Source organism: Leopardus geoffroyi, chromosome A1 (genome assembly GCF_018350155.1).
Source record: "Leopardus geoffroyi isolate Oge1 chromosome A1, O.geoffroyi_Oge1_pat1.0, whole genome shotgun sequence".
Taxonomy (NCBI): Eukaryota; Metazoa; Chordata; class Mammalia; order Carnivora; family Felidae; genus Leopardus; species Leopardus geoffroyi.
In genome coordinates, this window is record NC_059326.1 from 94,189,165 (window position 1) to 94,209,843 (window position 20,679).

Genomic DNA, 20,679 nt, shown 5'->3' on the forward strand with positions numbered 1-20,679 from the left:
ATGTAAATCTAAGAAAGTATGAATGGTAGGAAATTCTTATCAAGTTAAACAGAAAGACAACACTGAATTGTATTCAAATCCAGTTTTATTAAAATTATTTGGCGATTTCAGGAGCAGTACAAAGTCTTTGACCATGACCGCTGTGCACGTTTAGACAGGAGTTTAATGTTTTTTGGTCTGGTTTGTGTTTGGGTATGTGTACTTTTCTAAACCTTCTGTCCTTCCTTTCGTTACCAAATGACAAAGTTCCTTACGTTTTTCTCTGTCTATAATACCTTACTACGTATAGGACAGGAATTTGTAAAGTAAGACTGAAAAAATAAAATCCATAGATCCAAAAATTTCTCTGCAAATATTAAGAACATACAAAGGATACTAAAGGCATCTACATTTAGTCCTCCAAGTAGCAAGGCGAGCATTTGACGTCTGTGGTTTCTTGTTTTTATTTATTGCTAATTACAGTTCAGGGACCAAAGCGTTTCCAAAAGCATCCTTCATTGACATTCCCACTGTGGTTCCCCTGAATTTAGAGGATAAAACCAAGAGAGTACTTGATTTGGCCCTTACAATTACGATGCTTATTTTCCCTTTAGTGGGATTTTTCTTCTGCAGTAGCTCAGGGCACTATTTGCTTGCTCAATGCCTTACAATTAGCGTCTGCTTTGTAGTAGACCTGGGTATTGGCTTTGTAAAAAGTGTATTGTTGGACAGCAGATGGTGGGGAGGCCTCCCTGTCCAAGGCAAAACTTTTAGCAGACCTTAGAGTAAAACCTTAGAGGATTTGGTGCTTCTTAGTTGTTCTCCAGGGATCCTGAAACTGTCTGTAAGAAAGAAAGAAAGTTGTGTAAGAATCTTTTACACAAGACCTTTTCGGCTTGTTCCTAAGGAGTCCTGCTTTTTTAGCAGCGTACGTAAACTTGGCTTTGGCAGTGGAGCCCTGTAGTTTCATTCCTGTGATAAGACTATCTCTTGGGGATCAGAATGCAGAAAACCAAGCGGGGCAATCACCTGAGAAATTTCTGCCCTTGTTTCCCTCCAAGGCTGTGTTTTAAGATTTGTAAGGATGGCTTCCAGTATTGGATTTTCACGCACTGTCTATTTCTGGACATTCCTGTTATTAATTCAACATCATTCCCCCCTAAATGGCCAATTTATTTCACCACAGGTAGAATACTGCCATACGGTGTCATTGGTGGCTGCCTTATTATTTTCAGGAGGAAAAACACTTAGTCCTTGAGAGGAAACATGTCATTAGAGCCTACTCTCGTTTTATTTGTGGTCTAAATAGTATCACTACTCTTTGGCAATCAAAACAGGCCAGTGTATTTATAGCACCGGAACAGGGCCTTGACTTTGTGAAGGTTAACTATGCCAATGACTTGTGTTGTCGTAGTCAATCAGGTCTATGAACATTAAGTCCCGGCAATAACAGTTAGATCAAATAATATAGTTTTTATTCTTATTTCTCTAATAAATGAAGAAACATTTTCTTTTCTCTTTTTTTTTTTTTGAGAGAGCGCCTGCATGCGTGAGCAGGGGAGGGGCACAGGGAGAGGGAGAGAGAACCCCAAGCAGGTTCCCTGCTCAGCGTGGAGCTCGATGCAGGGCTTGATCTCAAGACCGTGAGATCATGACCTGAGCCAAAATCAAGAGTCAGATGTTTCACCGACTGAGCCACCCAGGCACTCTGAAAAAACATTTTCTTTAGTAGTGAGCTTACATTTTTATTTATTTTTGAGATAAATAAAAGGGCAGACAGGGACACACAGAATCCGAGGCAGGCTCCAGGCTCCAAGCTGTCAGCACAGAGCCCAATGTGGGGCTCGAACTCAGGAACTGTGAGATCACAACCTGAGCCAAGTGGGATGCTTAACTGGCTGAGCCACGCAGGTGCCCCAAATCTACGTTATTTTAAATAAACTGAAAACATTGTCATATCGTCTCCAAAGAAGAAAAGAATTAGGATGTCAGGGGCCTTTGCACCAAGGTTCATCTCATTCTTCACTTTGAGAAAACTTACTTACAGCAAGACATACAAACAATATCTAGAACAAGCAACACGTACAGTGTGTAATGTTGCCAACAGACAAAGCAGTTAAGCCGAGAAGAGAGAAATTATACTTACAAATGGAATCCTGATTCCAAATTTGCTGTGGAATGTCATGGTGACTTTGTTTTTATGTCCTGTTCTTTGATCAAAGGCGTGGCATGTATCAAAAGGCGGGCTGTACAAGTGAAGGCTGACGGCAGGCTCTGTATGGCTGATATTCTCTACTCGATGTAAACCAATGGAATCTATACAATACCCAAGAAGGAAAAGCAGATGAAGGAGCTTAAATGACAAGTGCAGGTGAAAATCTGTCATCCTCCTAAGACCGTAAATCAATTTGATAAGGCTGGAATTAACAGAAATTACTCACTAGGGACTTTCCAGTTTAAGATAATAAGTGACATGTACTCTACTTTCCTGAAACCCCTCTACAATTACACCTGAAGAATTTTAAAAAGGCATCAATCCACAAATACAAAAAAAAAAAAAAAAAAAAAAGGGACAAGATAAAGCATCAATAAAAGTTTCAGAGCTTGAAAGAAGATGAATAGCTTTACCAAGGACAGAAAGAGAAATCCTTAGCTACCCATGGGGAGAGCCAAAAATTAACCTGACATCTATCCTGATATCATATCTATATCTACATATCTATATACACACAATATATATATGTAAATGAACCTCACTGTTATCTTTAAAAGGAGTTTTTTTTCATTTTTTAGAGAGACAGAGCATGAGTGGGGAAGGGGACAGAGAGGGAGACACAGAATCCGAAGCAGGCTCCAGGCGCTGAGCTGTCAGCACAGAGTCCGACGAGGGGCTTGAACTCATGGACTGTGAGATCATGACCTGAAGTTGGACGCTTAATCGACTGAGCCACCCAGGCGCCCCATAACCTCACTTATAGCTTGATATCATAAATATGTATACATAAATATATAATATCTGTATCTAAATCTGTATCTGGCTCAAAAGCTTAGGGACTGGCAGCACAGATACTTCTGGAAATGAGGATGAAGGCAGGGCTAAAAATTCAAGACCTGGTTGAAAAGCCTATTTAAGTAGAGGCTCAGATCTCTTTTACCACTTTTCCCCCATTCCCCAGAGTAGAAGTCTGAGATCTCTAGTCTAGAAGGAATAGAATACATGAACTCAGGACTGGTGAAAAACAAGTGACTTAACATACTGAATGGTGAGATCCCTGCTTTCTTCACTACCTAGCTGCAGGAATGCTGCCAGACAGGATTGTTTTCTCAGCCGGTGGAGGGTGGAAATTCGAAGCAGCTTCTCAGAGAATCTGATTGGCTCCAGAATAAAGCTCTTAAAGACACTGCCATTGGCTGTTCGTCAAGGAAAAAGCTCTGCCAGATTATTCTAGAGTGAAGGCCAGTTGACAGACACCATTCTTGTGTTCAGAGCTATCAGTTAACTTTTTTTTTTTTTTGTCCCTGGTTTTCAAATATTAGCCCACAGCCAAGGCCCCTAGATATTTGAGCAAGATCTCTAGTATTGGAGCACGTGGGTGGCTTAGTGGGTTAAGCATCCAACTTCCACTCAGGTCATGATCTCAGAGTTCATGAGTCTGAGCTCTGCATCGTCGGGCTCTATGCTAAAAACAGCTCAGAGCCTGAAGGTGCTTCAGATTCTCTGTCCTCCTCTCCCTCTGCCCCTCCCCCGCTTGCACTCTGTTTCTCAGAAATAAATTTAAAATGTTCAAAAAAAAAAAAAAGATCTCTAGTATTAAAAAGGGCCAGAGCAAACCTCCCAAAAAACAACCTGAACAAACACTACTCAGGAGAAGACTTTAAAAAATCAGACAACCAGTTCAGGAGGTTTCCTAACTGAGCAACAGGAGTTTCAGAAATAGAACGAAACCAAACCCCAAAGAAATAACCTGAAAATATTTCCTGGATTAGAAGGACAGAGGTTTCCAGAATGAAAGAACCCACGGAGTACCCAACACAATGACTGGGAGTCGTGAAACAAGGGACATGACTGTAATGCTCGGGCCAGGAAAAGATACCAAAGGAGAAGATCCCAAAGTTTCTAGAAAGAAAAATATAGTTTCATAGAACGATTTAAGAATCAGAGTGGCAGCAGGCTTTCACAAAGATGACTGGAAACTAAAAGTCAAGGGATTATCTTTCATAGTTCTGGGAGAAGATTCTAGGCCCTAATTCCATATCAATCATGTTGTAACGATGGACTATAGAGACTTTCAGGTGAATGAGGTCTCAGAAATTTACTTTCCACGAACCCTTTCTCACCAAGGGAGATGAGATTGAGGAGATGTTCCACCAAAATAAGGGCATGAACCAAGAAGGAAGCAGACAGCATATCAGGAAATAAGGGTATCAGCAAAAGGAGGAAACAGAGGGAAAGACTGAATGATGTGAGGGTACTCCAGGATGACAGCTGAGCCCTGGCTCGGAAACAAACCAATTCAAACTGAAGCAAGTCTAGGGGCCCTGGGGGAGAGGAAGGAAGGTAGAGAGGAAGGATGGAAGGAAGGAAGGAAGGAAGGAGAAAAGGAAGGAAGGAGAAAGAAAAGGCAAAAACAATTTAAAAATATGTTGAGAAGAAATTTATAGTTAGGATAGAGTTTAAAGAATAATCAAGGAAGGAATTCAGGGTAATTTGTGTCGTTAATGTAGGCACCCAATTTGGTGCCTATTTTATGATTTGTGATTCATGATCTGGCTCCATGACCTTGCGAGAGAGAACAGAAAAGCCTTTAAGCGGAAGACTGAAGTTCTCCTCCCAGCCAGATAATAGCCAAGACCACCTTCCCCCAACTCACAACTTCTGGGATCTTCAGCAGTTTTCCTCACTTCCAAAAATGGGACATAATTCTCACAGGTGCAACCTCTTATAGCTTACTGCTCATAAGACGCTGGCTTAAGAACAATCTTGAACACAAGTTCCACCTTCTTAAGGAATGACTGTCCCTCATGCAAATTATTATTTGTTTCTCCAGGTGCACATGCGTATGCTACCCAATGTAAGCCGTACAACCCTGCAAGCACAGACCCCACAAACCCTAGCCACCATCCTTTAGAGAAACCCTGGAAACTCCTGTCTAATACCTATTGTTAACAATCCCAGCATCCATCCATCCATCCATCCGTCCGTCCACCCATCCGCCTCTGCCTCCTTTCCTTTATGCCCATGGGGTACCATCTTTCACAATAACCTTGAATCCTTCTTGGTGGTAGTTATGGACGCCAGACATGTCTACCACGTGCCTTTACGATAAGTAATTTGGTCTCCTTGTCTCAGTTTTCTCTTTCCTCCACCCTGTGTTGCATACTGCTACGGAATCCATCAAGACACTCCTGACAGAATTCTACTGACCAAAGCAGGCTCTTACATCAGCAGGTCGTGGGAGGCCCAGGCCCTGATCTCACTTTACTCTCCTACTACTCCTGTCCAAGCCCACTGTCCCTTCTTCCCTCTGGCAAGACCATTCCTGAACAGTTTTCATTCTTTGCAATCATTGTGCCTCCCCTGCCCTCACACTGTTTCCTGTGCAGGAAACATCCTTCCCGCTGACCACTATTCACCTGCACCCCTTCTCCTGCGTCTGTAAAAATCAAAGGTTGAATTTTTGAGGCCTTTGCTCTTACGGGAAATTCATCCACGGACCCATTCAGCTTATCCCACCCAATATTTTACCAATTGGCAACATTTCCCATAAAAAGGGGAATTTCCCACTTTGGTGGAAAAAGAAATCAGAACAAAGGGCTGGAAACGGACGGCGGCCACTGCCCCTTGAACGGTGTGGCTTGCACACACCAGTACCCCAGCCTTATTCCTGCCCCGCGTCACTCACTGCTTGGCTCTGGTAGGTTCTGCATCAAAGACCCTTGAAAAAAGCTTACTTATTCTTTAAGATCTAATCTAGTTTTGTAGACTCTGTGACTCCAGCTGAAAGTATTTATTCTGAAAGGCTGTGGGCTTTATTGTGAGTGATAGAGGCAACAAAATCGCTCTTGGAAATCTGGTGTGCCTTATACATACAGCAAGCCTCAAATAAAAGCTTCCGGTCACCTAAGAAACGAACATCTCTGTGTTTTGTGAATGGGAGAGAAAAGTTCCCATACAATCTGACCTTTGTAACTGGCTTGCATTCTTAAACTAATGAACAAATTCAGGCCAAGTATTAAAGCCAAAATGGGACTTTAAGATATAAGAAGAAAGGGGGCGCCTGGGTGGCTCAGTTGGTTAAGCCACAGACTCTTGGTTTTGGCTCAGGTCACAGTTTCACGGTTTGTGACTTCGAGCCCCCCAACAGGCTCTGCGCTGACAGTGCTTGGGATTCTCTCTCTCCTTCTCTCAAAATAAATAAATAAACTTAAAAAAAAAAAAAAAAAAAGATCCAAGAAGCAGCTACATGACCAGAAAATCTCTGTAATATTTTACATCATTGGGATAGTATCCCAATTAAGAGTATGGTCTTTGGAATCGAATGGCTTGAGTTCAAATCCTGACTTGCACTAAGAGCTGAGGGACCTTGGCTGCATTACTTATTCTTCCTATGTGTTGGCAATCTCATCTATAAATGGGAATTAAAAATGATCTCCTATAATCATTAACAGGCTATTTGGAAAGTTACTATCCTTTTTAGAACTACGATGTTAGGGGCACCTGGGTGGCTCAGTCAGTTAAATGTCCGAACTCGGCTCAGGTCGTGATCTCGTGGTTTGTGAGGTCCACACCGTGTCAGGCTCTGTGCTGACAGCTCAGCGCCTGGAGCCTGCTTCGGATTCTGTGTCTCCTTCTCTCTCTGTCCACACCCCCACCCTCTGCTCGCACTCTGTCTCTCTCTCTCTCTTTCTCTCTCTCTCTCTCTCAAAATAAATAAATAAACAACATTAAAAAAAAATACAGATGTTAATCACAGACTGTTCTTGAAAAGCATTTGGCTCTGCCAAATCACCTTTAGGAAAAAGAATGAATTCTTGGTTAGAGAGCTAGAAATCACTGCTAAATAACGTGCTTTGTAAAAGCTCCCTTGAGAATACTCTTAAGTATGCTGTATACATTTTATAAACAACAAGGACTATAGCTCACATTTCTAATTGTTTCCAGAATGTTTCTAACACAAAGACTAATATTTTCCACATAGCCTCACTCCCTTATTAAAACAATCTACTTTTGTAAATTCATATTCGATTCTAACTGTCCTAAGACTTGGCAGGAAATGCCTTTTCAGTGGACGCTAATCTACGTGCATATATTTTGAAATTTTTTTTTTTTTTTTTAACGTTTATTTATTTTTGAGACAGAGAGAGACAGAGCATGAACGGGGGAGGGGCAGAGAGAGAGGGAGACACAGAATCGGAAACAGGCTCCAGGCTCTGAGCCATCAGCCCAGAGCCCGACGCGGGGCTCGAACTCACGGACCGCGAGATCGTGACCTGGCTGAAGTCGGACGCTTAACCGACTGCGCCACCCAGGCGCCCCTACGTGCATATATTTTGAATAAGTGATTCCAATTCAGACGCAAAACTTTAAAAACAAAACCAACTGCTTTTTAGGCCATTTTCCAAGTATCTGAAGTCACGACTCCATGATCCAAATTCGGCTGTACATGTGCAAGTAAGCAATATTGCAGATGGGGGGGTCAAGGCTTTTCCCGCTTGCCCTTAAAGAAAGAAAGGTGTTGGATGTTACCGTTGATGTAGGCACACTGGTTTTCTCTCAAGATTCTTTCAGACTTCTTGATCATCTCGTTGGATTTTTTGTCAGGCCAGGCAAATAATGTCTCCTTTAGATTTCCCTGCAGCATCTTCAGAAAGCAGTGGGAGTCAGTGTGATCATGGATGCTGCTATATATACACAAAGAGACAACTGAGCTCAGTAAATGGTCCAGGCCCCATGCGTGCAGTAAGTCTGCCCAGAGCTTCCCGCCACATCCTATCATGAGGACAGGTCACAAACCACTTCAGCTGTATTTGTAAAGGTCATCAATTTATAATTAACATTGTTCGGGGCGACATATAAAATACAGTAAAACCTTGGATTGCGAGAAACTTGTTCTAGGAGTGCTCTGCAAGATGAGCGAACATTTTTCTTTTTTAATGTTTATTTTTGAGAGCCAGAGAGAGACACAGTGTGAGTGGGGAAGGGGCAGAGAGAGAAGGAGACACAGAATCTGAAGCAGGCTCCAGGTTCTGAGCTGTCAGCACAGAGCCTGACGCAGGGCTCGAACTCGTGAACCGTGAGATCATGATGTGAGCTGAAGTCGGACACTTAACTGACTGAGCCACCCAGGCGACCCAACGAGTGAACATTTCTAATAAATTTTAACTTGATAAACAAGAAATGTCTTGCAATACATATCACATGATCGCAACTGAGCCAATGGTTCTTGAAATTGGCTGTGATATACAAGTGCTTTGGATTATACGCATGTTTCCAAAATGAATTATATTCACAAACCAAGGTTTTACTGTACTATGGCTTTCATATCAATGTACATTTGGCATTTTTATCTTCTTTTATCTTCTCCAAGACATAGCTTTTAATAACTTGGTTAAGCTGGGCTACAACTTGATTATACAATTACATTAGGGAAAATCTGGAAAGAATAAAGATAATTATCTACAATAACTGTGTCTCACTTGTAAGATCATGTAGCATATAGTGTTTTTTTCTCACCCCAGGCCTTTTCTCTCTTTTCCTTCAAGGGACAAAAGATATGTATATGGATGTTAACACCCAGAAGTTATACTGTAATAATGTTAACATTTTGTAGGTTTAAAGTATTCCACCTGTGATTAACTCTCAATAACGGAGGGAGAAAGAAAGGACATTGGATATGCAGGAAATATTTATTCATGTAATCGTAAACGGTATTTCAGTTTAATAAGTAGCATTAGCCGTAGGGTTGATTAAAAGATAGGAAGCCATATATGTCATTAGCATTTAATGCCTATGTTGAATCCATTAAACTGTAAGAATTCATAAAACTGTAAGAACTCATTTCCTAAACCCACAGAGCCTAGTCCCACTTTCGACATATAATCTACTTTCAAAATATATTGAAAGAATGGATGCAACCAACTCCATTCCATAGGAGTAAATAAATGTCCTTGAGATAGACCTGACTCGCCCCCAAATCTCATAAATTCAGGTTTCCTTTCTCCCATCAAAAATGGGTCTGCCATTTTTGTTTGTACCATTCTCAAAAGCCTGAGAAGGATCTGTTTACAGAGATAGCAACTCACAAATGTATCAACTAAAGACAAATGAAGGAACCAAGTTTCAAAGAATTGGAATTAGTTTAAGTTGCCTTACCCTCTACATAAAAAATTAAAAAGAAAACTAAAAAATTAACAGTCAACAATTAACTTGACACAGAAAGAAATTTTCTGAACTGGTGAACTGCTTTTCTAGCTCCAGATGTGGACACTTTGGTCTTTGGTCCTGCAATTGATTGCATATCTCAAAGCACCACAAAGGTCAAGTTTTAGCAAAATTCCATATATACTTAACTCCACAGAAGACAGAGACGAAGTTAAACTGGTTACATACATCCTTTGATTTACTACTCATTTTGGGGGGCTGGTTTTGACACCCAGGGTGTATGCCTAACTCCCTGACCCTAATTCCCGTAAGAATTTTTGTTGGGACGTTGTAAACAAAATAATTGTAACATGAGATGTGTTAGTGCTCCCAAGACCTGTGACCATTCTGGCACGGTACTTTCCTTACGCTGAAACAGAGAATTAATAAGTATCTGCAAATGAATAATTGTATTACCTGCCATGTCCTTCACCCCAACAGAGAATCATTAGATTAAATTTTCCATTTCCTTCATCCACAAGATTTCGAGTATACCTAAAAGGAAGGTATTCAGAAGTTTGAATCTGGTTGATGAAATATGCACTGGGAAAAAGAAGTGTGTCACAAAGTATGGCTGGTTGACAAATGCTAACATTTCCTCCTCCAAACAACTTAAAATGAAAACAAATAATTTTTCACAGTTCAACATTTTGGACATTTTTTGTATTTTGAACCACCATGTTTATAGATGTTCCGTTTTAATTAATGGCACAAAAAAGATAATGGGGGAAAAAAGGAAATTCTTTGATTCTCCACATGACAGCCTCCAGCTGATAAAAAGAGTTTCTCACAGAGGTATTTGCAGAGTGCATTACTGCTGTATATGCAAAAAAGTTGCTATTGCTTTCTTTTTTCTCTTGTAAGCTAAACCATAAGAAACAAGATTTCATTACACAGCTGTTTTTAGAATTCTCCATAATTTTTGCTATAGCCCAGACACAAACCACATTCAAAAGCACTCGTGATTTAAAGTCCTCCACAAATAGGGTGGGGATTGATTTAAGTATACAACAAAGGAAATTTACATGAGCATAGTAAGTAACACTCTAAAACTTTTCCAGGAGAAACCAGCAACTGGCCCCCTCAAAAAAATCCCAAATCAAAACCACCACAAGCCCATCATCAGGGAAAAAAAAACAAAAAAACACAACAACCCACTTTCAAGTTTCTATTGATCAAAGGGGTACCATCCAGGGGTGCGTGGGTGGGTCAGTCAGTTAAGCCACGGACTTCCGCTTAGGTCATCATCTTGCCCTCCAGGAGCTCAAGCCCCGGGCGGGGCTCTGGGCTGACAGCTCAGAGCCTGAAGCCTGCTTCTGATTCTGTCTCCCTCTCTCTCTCTCTGCCCCTCCCCTGCTCATGCAGTCTCAGTTTCTCAAAAGTAAATAAACATTAAAAAAAAGGGGGGGGGTATCACCCATACCATCTAATTAGTAAAGTTTGATAATTATGACATTCATTTAGATTTATTTATTTATTTAGATTTTTTTTTTTTTTTTTAAGTGAAGGAATCTTTACCCCATATTTGGGGTACTGTTTGATCACAGAGTCATCTGTTCACTTATGTCCCTAATGCTCCTTCCTCCCCTTTCTTCCAGCAAGGCAGGAAGCCAGGTGCTGGCAGAGGGAGAGAGTGGATTAGTAAGTGCTATTCAGATGTCAGTCATCCTAAATTTGTAGCCCTTGAGGACCTACCAAGAGGCTGTGCATACAGCCTTTAATTCACAATAAACTACATTTTGTTATACACACACACACACACACACACACACAGACTCTTTCTCCCTCTACCAGTCTTAGGGGCCCCCCTCTTGCTTCTCTGGGACTGTTCCCAGAGAAATTACTGTCTGGCTCACACTAGAATATATTCTTAATTTTTTTTTTTTTTTGTAGTGTTTATTTTTGAGAGAGAGAGAGAGAGAGAGACAGAGCGCCAGCAGGGGGAGGGGCAGACAGAGAGGGAGACACAGAAACTGAAGCAGGCTCCAGGCTCTGAGCTGTCAGCACAGGGCTTGACGTGAACCTACGAACTGACATGAACCCATGACCCGAGCAGAAGTCCAGTGCTAACCCACTGAGCCACCCAGGCGCCCCACACTGGAACATATTCTGTCCTGGTTCTTCTGTACTGGCCTTCCCAAGGTCAGAGATCAGAATCCTTTGCAGTGCTAGGATACCTATGCCACACACACACAAATACTGCCCAAATGATTTCTGCTCTCCCACCTTTCTCCAAATGCCCACCCATTTAACTTCATTAGTTGCGCCCCGCATACCCATGCAATAGATCAATCCAAATGCTTGCATCTCAAGTGATTTAATTAGAGCTTGTCCGTCAAGATGAACTCAAAGCCTGGGGAAATGGCATTGTTCTATAGATAAAGAGCCCTCAGCCTACCCTGGTTGATGAATTTCACTTGATCAATAATCTACCCTGAAAGCAAACTATTACCACATCATCTGTCTGCAGTAAGTTTAGTAGTTGTTTGGAGGGAGGGCTCTGGGCTGTGGGACAACGCTAATTTGAATCCTGGAGCTGCTACCTGATAGAAGTATGACCTGACGCAGGCAATCCAACCTTTTTATTAATGCCTACCACTCATCATCTGCAAAAAAAAAAAAAAAAAAAAAAGGGTAAGAAATTGTACCTATCTCACAGGGCTGTCATGAGGTACATGAGTTAATACAAGCATAAGGTAAGGAGTATCTGGGCCATAATAAGCCCTTGCTTACTTGGAGCTAATGGCAAAATTAAAAAGTGGCCTCCGGTAGCTTTACTGGCAACCACTTCAGGATAGGAACCGAAGGAATTTCCTGGAGCCACTGCAAGCAGCGAATGGGATCTTACAAAGGCTTCACATTTTTATTTCAAGCCCTAAAATGCAGAGGAAACTGCCCTTGCTGACAAACACGCTACGTTTAGGTGAGGGGACTAACAAAAACTGTTCCCAAGGAACACAATCTCGGTTTATTCTGATCTTTCAGGGATCCTCCTCTCCCTACTCTCAGCCCGACTAACCAGAAAGACTGAATCGCGAGCTGCCCGTCGGCAAAGAAACCCTCACTCTTCAGGGTGATTCAGGTTTACTTCTGGCCCCGGACGACTGGTAGGGAGAGTCATTTGTATTGGTACCACCAAGCGAGGGCTGCCACGGGCCCCCTCGCTCCATCACATGTGGCAAAGGCAGCGGTCTTCAACTGACATTCCGGAGGGCCTCAGAACTGAGGATTCGAGAAAGCACAACTGCTTGGGGGGGCTCAAAGACAAGCAGCCCTTCAACGCACACCCCTGATCGTGGGTTGAAACAAACCCGCAGTCCGGGAAGTTAAATGGGCTTGGGAGGGGCGGCACAAGTTGAAATACAGCAGCAGCTGGGAACCCCACGACGCTATTTTCTATCGGCAAATAAATAAATAAATAAATAAATAAATAAATAAAATGCGCGTTGGCAGGTGCCTGGCTGCAGGCGATCGAGTGATGGAGAACTGGCGGGGGGCGGGGGGGGGGAATCGAGTCCTCCAGCCGCCACCCCTGTCTCCCGGGGGCACGCTCCGACATTCCGGCCAGTCGGTCCCCCCCGGGCGGCGGGCCCGGCGGAGAATGAGTGCTTGGGGCCACCGGGGGTCCCCCCACCCCGCGCCGCGGCGGCCTGGGCGAGCGACTGCGCCGGAGGGCAAGGCAGTGCTCCTGGGGCCCAGAGAAGGCGGTGCACCGGCACGAAGAGGACAAAACCCTCTGCGGCCGCGCGGTGGCCTCCGCACCCGGAGCCTGCCGCAGTCTCCGGCCAGGCGGGGATGATCCACGTTTGGCCCAAAGCGCCGAGCCGCGGGCGAGCAGGCGTAGCGCGGGGGGTGCGGGAAAGGCTGACGAGCGGCGGGCCCGGAGCGGCCAGACCCCCTCCTCCGCCGCGCCCTCCGATCCCTCTTCGGACCCGGATCCCGCGCCGGGGCTCCTGCGCCCAGGGCTAGGGCGCGCTCACCTGTACTGGTCGAACTTGGCGTACACTGCCCACTCGGCGGGGTCGCTCTCGTAGGCTTCCATGACGGCCTGCACCTCCTCCACGTTGACCTCCTCGCCGGCGAAAAGCTGGTGCAAGATGCGGATCAGATCCGCCAGGGTCCGCGGCTTTAGCACCTCGGTCTGCTCCATCCCTCGCCGAGCTGGCGGCGCGCGCGGCTCTCCGGTGCGGGAGCTGAGCGAACCGAGGAGCCGGCGGCGAGGGGCCTTAGCTGCTGGCTGGACGGCTACACACGCTCGAGCGCCGCAGCCGAAGGAACGCCCCCCACCAAGACGGCAAGAGACCCCCCCTCCGACGTCCTCCAGCGGCGTGGCGGATCCGGGCTCGTAAGAGACGCGCCGCGCACACAAATCAGGACCAAATCGGCTGGCTTGGGCGGCCCCGGCCCTTTTTAAGCTCTCGGAGTCAGCGGGACTGTACCAACGGCTCTCGGAGGGTGGGGAGAGGCGGGGAGCGAGCTGGGCAGCCGGGCGGAGGCGGCGAGAGCGTGCGGACAAGGTCCACGCAGGCGGCCCCGCGCCCCCCGACAACGCAGCGCTCTCGGGAGCCCCCGTCTCGGCGTCCGCGAGCTCGCGGTTGGCTTCGCGCGGGGCGTCCGCCACCTCCGCGCGGCGCCTTGTGTCCGCCCATCCCAGCCCCTCTGCCCGCGCCCCCTCCCTCCGTCCCCAGCTACTCTGGGAGGCTCCCCTCCGCCGTTGTGGTTGGCGACACTGGGACGTAGACCGAAGGGATCGGGAGGACGCTGGGGGGACCCGGCGGAGGGCGAAGGAAAGCGATCCTCGCTTCCAAACGGAGCTGAGGTTATGAAGAGCTTGCGAAGGTTGACGATGGAGTGCACTCTCTAGCTGGAGAGCTACTGTTTTGTCGATTGACACTGTCCATAATATGCTCCAGGCTAGGTGGGGGTAAAAATGTAAGTCTTTCTTGAAAAAAAAAGAAAAATGAAATGTACTATACTGAAAGTACATTTTTCACAAAGGACACTCGGGACTCTAGCAAGACTAGTGAAACGAAGGAAGGCCAGGTAACCCTGTCTGATTTTAAAATCAAACATTTTCTTTCAGATAGTATATATTCGGTGCAAAGACCTGATGTGTCAATTAATGGTGAAAAAAATGCTCTTCCGGGCTCCTAATGCAATAATTTATAGGGTTCTAATTATACTATTAAACTCAAATCTAGGCGTGCGCATGAATGAGCCTACTGGTTAGGGAAACATTTTCTGTGTGCTGTGCAGGGCACTTGGCATGCTTTGTGAACAACACAAATTGAGTAGGAATGAAAATAAATGTGAGGGAGGGGAGAAATGCAAGTCTAGATTCATTCTCATTATAAATGGACCCAGGGAAGAGTTCAAATTCAGTGTTATTAAAGGCGTAAATTTATGAAAGACTGCTCTTTGCATCAATGTATGTGTGTCTATTTTAAATTTACTTGTGCCGTCTAAGGTCTCACTTTGTAAGTTTATTTTTCGAGAAAGAGAGAGAGAGAGACAGCACCAGTTGGGGAGGGGCACAGAGAGAGAGAGAGGGAGAGGGAGAATCCCAAGCAGACTCCATGTCAACAGCTCAGAGATCAGGAGTCTGAAGCTTAACCTTCAGAGCCACTGAGGTGCCCCATAAGGTCTAATTTTGTTTTTTTAAGTTTATTTTTTGAGAGAGAGAGGGAGAGAGATAGCACCAGATGGTAAGGGGCAGAGAGAGAGAGAGAGAGAGAGAGAGAGAGAGAGAGAATCCCAAGCAGACTCTATGCTATCAGCTCAAAGATCGAAAGTCTGAAGTTTCACCTTCAGAGCCACTGAGGTGCTCCATAAGGTCTTATTTTAAACATCCCTGGTTAAACTGATTATACTGCAAGTATTCTAACAATGTTGTTAGGAAATAAAAATGACGGTTCAATCCCCATTGTTCAAAAAAAGGTGGAAGGCACTCCAGAACCCAACGTTTGGTGATATGTGTTGCTGAGAGGTGGTTAGCTGGGGACAGAGTACATTGTACAGTTTTTATTGTTTACTCAAAATTATTTTTTTTATTCTTGTCAGTGTTTTCTATTGGGTCTCTTAATTGCTTCATTTCAGCTATCCTAATCTACGTTCACTGGCTCTTCTTCTGGACTTTCAAAGACTTCTAGAATCTAATATACCCATATTCACACATTCATATTCATTGCCTCTCTTCTCTAAACCTTCCCGCAAACTCACAATTTCATTGGTCACTTCTGTGCGGATGCCTCCCACATCTCCCTAATTTTACATACCGAGAGCAATCTCTATTTAACATCTTTTGGCATCTAAAATGCAAGATATTTGGAACTCCTTCCAAGCAAGCTTTTCAACTCCTGGAGTTTCTATTTCTTTTCTTCTTCTTCTTCTTTTTTTTTTTTTTAAGTTTTTATTTATTTATTTTGAGATAGAGAGTGATGGAGGGGCAGAGAGAGGAGAGAGAGAATCCCAAGCAGGCTCAGCACTGCCAGCACAGAGCTCTATGTGGGGCTCAAGCCGTAAGACCTAACCTGAGCTGAAACCAAGAGTCAGATGCTTAACTGAGTGAGCCACATAGGTGCCCCTGGAGTTTCTATTTCTGCAGTGAAGCTACCTTGACTCAAAAGCCACATCCACCACTGCCTACCCTTTCTTTGCTTCATTCTGAAACCCTTCAACCCAATGCCAAATTTTGTGCCTCCATATCTTTTGTGATTTCCTGCTTTTCTATTCTTAACTGCTACTGCACTTGCTCAAGCTGAATAATTTTGGCTGGCTAATTGTACTGACCTCCCAAACTGTATTCCTTAGTTCCAGCTCCGCCCCCACCCCTCGTGCCTTGTCAAAGCTTTTCTTTACAGCCACCAGATTCATTATCCTAAGGCAACATCTAAGGATGTTGTTTCCCAGATACTTTCAATAACTCTTATTTCCAACACATATGGTTTGTCAGGCTGGCATTCAAAGTTCTACACCTTTGGTTCTAAATAACGTTTTTCATCTTTCACCTTTTGCCATTCTTCCCCCTCCCCCCCCCCCCCCCCCCCCCCCCCAGTATATCTTCCAGTGAAATGGGATTAGTGACTATTTCTGGTGCTTACCCAATCCATTCTTTTGCTTTAGCTTTTCCTTTTGACTAGATTCTAGAAGGCTGTTTCTATGTCCAAATCTTAAGGACTTAGCTCAAATGCCTTCCTTCAAATAAGCTGTAGTATTTCTCCCTGAACTGGTTCAATAATCAGTATCTTTTTTAGGGCACTTAACTACGTCAGAGCATGTATCCCAGTTGCTATGTGCATCATCTTAACAGGGAGAACCTTTAGGACAGACTCTGTTTACGTTTTATTTTCATATCCCCCTCACTGCCCAGCACATATTGCATTGTGTATGCAGGAATGGCAAAGTTAGGAAAAGCATAGGTAATTGGCTAGGGCAATTGAATTGCTAGTTTCTCTTTAGGGATCCTGGGGTAGTGAATTCAAATCCAAGAGACTTGTTTCTTTCAAGTATTTTTGGATTCTTTGCAAAGGACACCTGAATTCTTCAAGGGGGTGGAGGAGGAGGAAAGAAGGAGAAGGAAAAAAGAGGAAGAGGGGGAGGAGGAGGAAAGGAGGAGGAGGGGAAGGAGGAGAAAGTGATTGCCATTACAGGCTCTGTTAACATAAGTAGAATACCCAGGTCCAGGGATGTAGGTTCACTGCACCTTGCATCGCGAAGGGCAAGGATTATCACATTTTCAGACATTGACATAGGGTAGATATCCAGAGAAAGGAATACGAATTACTACAGGTCTGGAAATAATGGTCTATCCATCCATTGAACACATTTTTAAAAGCATGTGCTATATACCAGGCACTCTTCACAAAACTAAGTCTTTGCCCTTACAGGGCTTATGCTCTAATAAGGTTGGGAGGGGGGTCGGTAGACACTGCCAACAAATATAGTATATAGGGAGAAATGGATACATAATGTACACAGATATATAATGGAGAAAAATAAGGCAGAAGCAGGGTGGGATGTGCTGAGGAATTGTCATTTTAGGGGAGTTTAGGGGAACACTTCTTGATGAAGTGGTATGTCAGCCGGGACTGAAGGAAGTCAGACTGCAGGTGTCTGGGGGAAGTTTCCAGGTAGAGGAAACAGTTAAGTGCACAAGCCCTGGGAGGAAACACTAAGTGTTTGAAGAACATGGATGTGGGTGGCAGGGTGTGGAAGTAGGGAGAACAATGGAAGCCATTCAGGGATTTTGGCCAGAGAGCAAGCAAATCAAGGGAAGCCAATTAGCTGGCTATTAACAGCAATGGGAGTGAGGGATAACTGTGGGCTGTGGCCAGAGCAGGGGCAGAAGAGGAGAAATGGTTGCACCAATGACACGTTTTGAAGGTAAAGCTGTCAGGATTTGCAGAGATTTGGAAGCGGGTTGTTCAAGAAGGATTGAGAATGAGTCTCACTGGAAGGAATAGATGTGCTATTGACTAAGAGAAGATTTAGGAGGACTGGGGGTAGGGATGTGGAAAAAGATAATCTTCAGAGATCTAGATACTAAAACTGGGAACAAACAGTTGGAGGAGGCAGGGAGGACCACAGAAGACAGGTTTCTAAGGAACTGAGCATTATCAAAATGAATAGGGCCTTCTTTGTGGCGACCACGACAGGTGATCAACTTAAGCTTCCAGTGTATCTGCTAGGAGGACACAGAAGGAACTGTGGATTTATAACCTGAGATTTTACCCACTCATAAACATACATGGTTTACTTTTCATTATTATGAAAGAAAACAGAGGTAAATCTAGTATCTGGTATAAATTCTTTTTGCTTTCCATCATTTCTAAAAATTCAGTGTAAAAATTTTCAAGTTTTCAGTTTCCATCTAAAAACCTGCCTAATTAGAACAAAAGTGCTGAGAATATGGATCCTGTCTTACTCTAGAGCTGAGGGCTTAATAGGCACTTAGTATGTGAATGAACCAAAGGAAGGTACAAATAAGAGTTTAGGCTAGGCTTTTGATAGGTTTTGCTTAACTGCCCCTTGAAAATGTAGTGTCCATTCATATTCCGTGCACCAATAATAGGACAGGATTTATTTCCCCACAACTTTGCCAGTACTGACAACTACAGTGCTTTCTGTGATGGCCACTATGATAGGTGACAAGTGGCATCTCATAGTATTTATTTGCATAATGGAGTTTTGCACTTAAGCATCTATATTTTTAATGTTTGAAAAATTTTAACTCCAGTATAGTTAACATACAGTGTAATATTAGTTTCAGGTGTACAACATAGTGATTCAACTCTTCCATACATCACTGGATGCTTATCACAAGTGTCCTCCTTAATCCCCATCATCTATTTCATCCACTCCTCCACGTTGTATTCTTTCTTTTTAATTGCATTTTAAGGTTTTTTTGCCCATTTTCCAGGTGGTTCTTTTATTCTCATCAATTGAAATCAGTTCTTTATGCATACGGAGTATTAAAACCCTACACGTTGCAAATAATTTCCTTTACCTCCCCCCATACAAAAATGTCAAATATATTTCCTTTAATGTTGCTTTGCTAAATTGAATATTTTAAAGCCACATTTAAAAAGTTCGTTCACTCAGGCCACTTGAGTGGCTCAGTTGGTTAAGTGCCCGATTCTTGATTTTGACTCAGGTCATGATATCAGGTTTTGTGGGATAGAGCCCTGCGTCAGGCTCTGCGCTGGGCTGTCCATAGAGCCTGCTTAAGATTCTCTCTCCCCCTGCCACTCCCCCACTTGTGTGCATGCATGGGCTCTCTCTCCCTCTCTCAAAAAAATTCATTCATTCAATATACAGTAAAACCTTGGTTTGCAAGCATAATTTGTTCCAGAAACATGCTTATAATCCTAACCGCTTGTCTATCAAAGTGAATTTCAAGAACCATTGGCTCAGTTGTGATCATGTGACATTTGGCATTGCATACTACATATCGCAAGACATCACTCATTTATCAAGTTAAAATTTATTAGAGACGTCTGCCTGTCTTGTGGAACACTCGCAGAACAAGTGACTCGCAATCCAAAGTTGTACTGTATAATCAATTACTGATTATATATGTATAAGGAAACATACTGAATATTATGCATGGAGACCAAATAAAACACCAAAAAGCATCCCTGTTTTCAGAGACATGACAATCATGAAAGGTGTTATAATATAGCTTATAAGTTGAAAGGTGCTTATAATATAGCATACAATAAGTGCTGAAAGAGTGGGAGTTCGCTGTGAGTGTTCTTATGAGGGAGAGTATCCTGAATGATTTAGACAGGCTTTGAGGAAAAGTTAAAATCTGAATTAGGCAGAGAGGTAGGATTTTCAGAGGGCAAGGTGTCAGTATACTTCTAGAAGTGGACTGCATAAGTAGATGTAGGAAACAAAGCACAAGGCCTGTTCAGGAAACAGTGAGTAGTCCAGTGTGGGTTGGATAATGCAGGGAAAGAGCAAGACACCTGCTGGACTATTTTGAATACTTTTCTTCCACCATGAGGTCTGTAATTGAGTTCCCTACTGCCAGATGCTTACCCATTGTATTATGATCTTTGGAAAATGAAGGAGGTGCAGGAAAGGGGATTTTCTTTTCCATAGTCCTTCAACACCGAGACCCCTCGGGCTCTGGGTTGAGCACAAATGAATCCAGCTGACTAGCGCCATACAATCTAAGGAGCAGTTTGCACTTGGGTTTTCTAATCTGATTAGAGTAGATGTTTAAGGTCCCTTGAGGGTTAAAACTTCTACAAAATCATAGATTCCACGATGTAGCAAATCTTATTTTGACTACAGATAAAATTCTCAGCATACCTTATACCCTAAATGTGGGGGGGCTCGTTATGAAATCCTTGGCACTGGGACCTTCAAAGACGGAAGCACAATATTCCATTACTATATATGTTGTGTGTGCTGTGGGTCATCTTCGCACAGCAAGGTAAGGCATGAAGTTACTGACATTGATTTTCTCATAAAGATGCAAAACTTAAAGTACAACTGGAAGGTTTGGTGCTCCCCGCCCCAGACTCAGTTACAATTAAGGCAGTTTAAACCAGATAATTGTAAAAATACTTGTGAAGTGTGTTTTAGTTTCTAGCCACTCAACAGCTTACGAGATCCAGGCTTAAAAGTTAACTGTTGCAAAGTTAGCACAGAATGACTAAATCCTTTGGGCAAGGATTTAAGAGATAATAATGTAAATATGGTTTGAAAAATACGTAAAGCCCCATATACTTTCAAGGTTATTAGGGATGAAAACAAATAAGGTATGTATA

At 43.5% G+C, this 20,679-nt stretch overlaps 1 protein-coding gene across 1 annotated transcript; it reads right to left on the reverse strand.

The window, feature by feature from the left end:
* Positions 1–67: 67 nt before the first annotated feature.
* Positions 68–14,034, reverse strand: CDO1 (cysteine dioxygenase type 1). The gene is made up of 5 exons (XM_045486164.1): positions 13,381–14,034; positions 9,818–9,895; positions 7,727–7,881; positions 2,126–2,295; positions 68–821 (listed from the first exon to the last, which is right to left on the reverse strand). Exons 1-5 carry the CDS (start codon positions 13,548–13,550, stop codon positions 792–794), a joined length of 603 nt encoding a protein of 200 aa, XP_045342120.1. The 5' UTR covers positions 13,551–14,034; the 3' UTR covers positions 68–791.
* Between the last annotated feature and the right edge of the window lie 6,645 nt (positions 14,035–20,679).

Excerpts from the sequence above, each read along its gene's own strand:
- CDO1 (XM_045486164.1), bottom strand. The coding sequence starts at position 13,550 with ATGGAGCAGACCGAGGTGCTAAAGCCGCGGACCCTGGCGGATCTGATC. Across the intron at positions 9,896-13,380 it reads GCCAAGTTCGACCAGTACAG|GTATACTCGAAATCTTGTGG; the intron begins GTGAGCGCGCCC and ends CCTTCCTTTTAG. Across the intron at positions 2,296-7,726 it reads CCAGTGTGCCTACATCAACG|ATTCCATTGGTTTACATCGA; the intron begins GTAACATCCAAC and ends GGTATTGTATAG.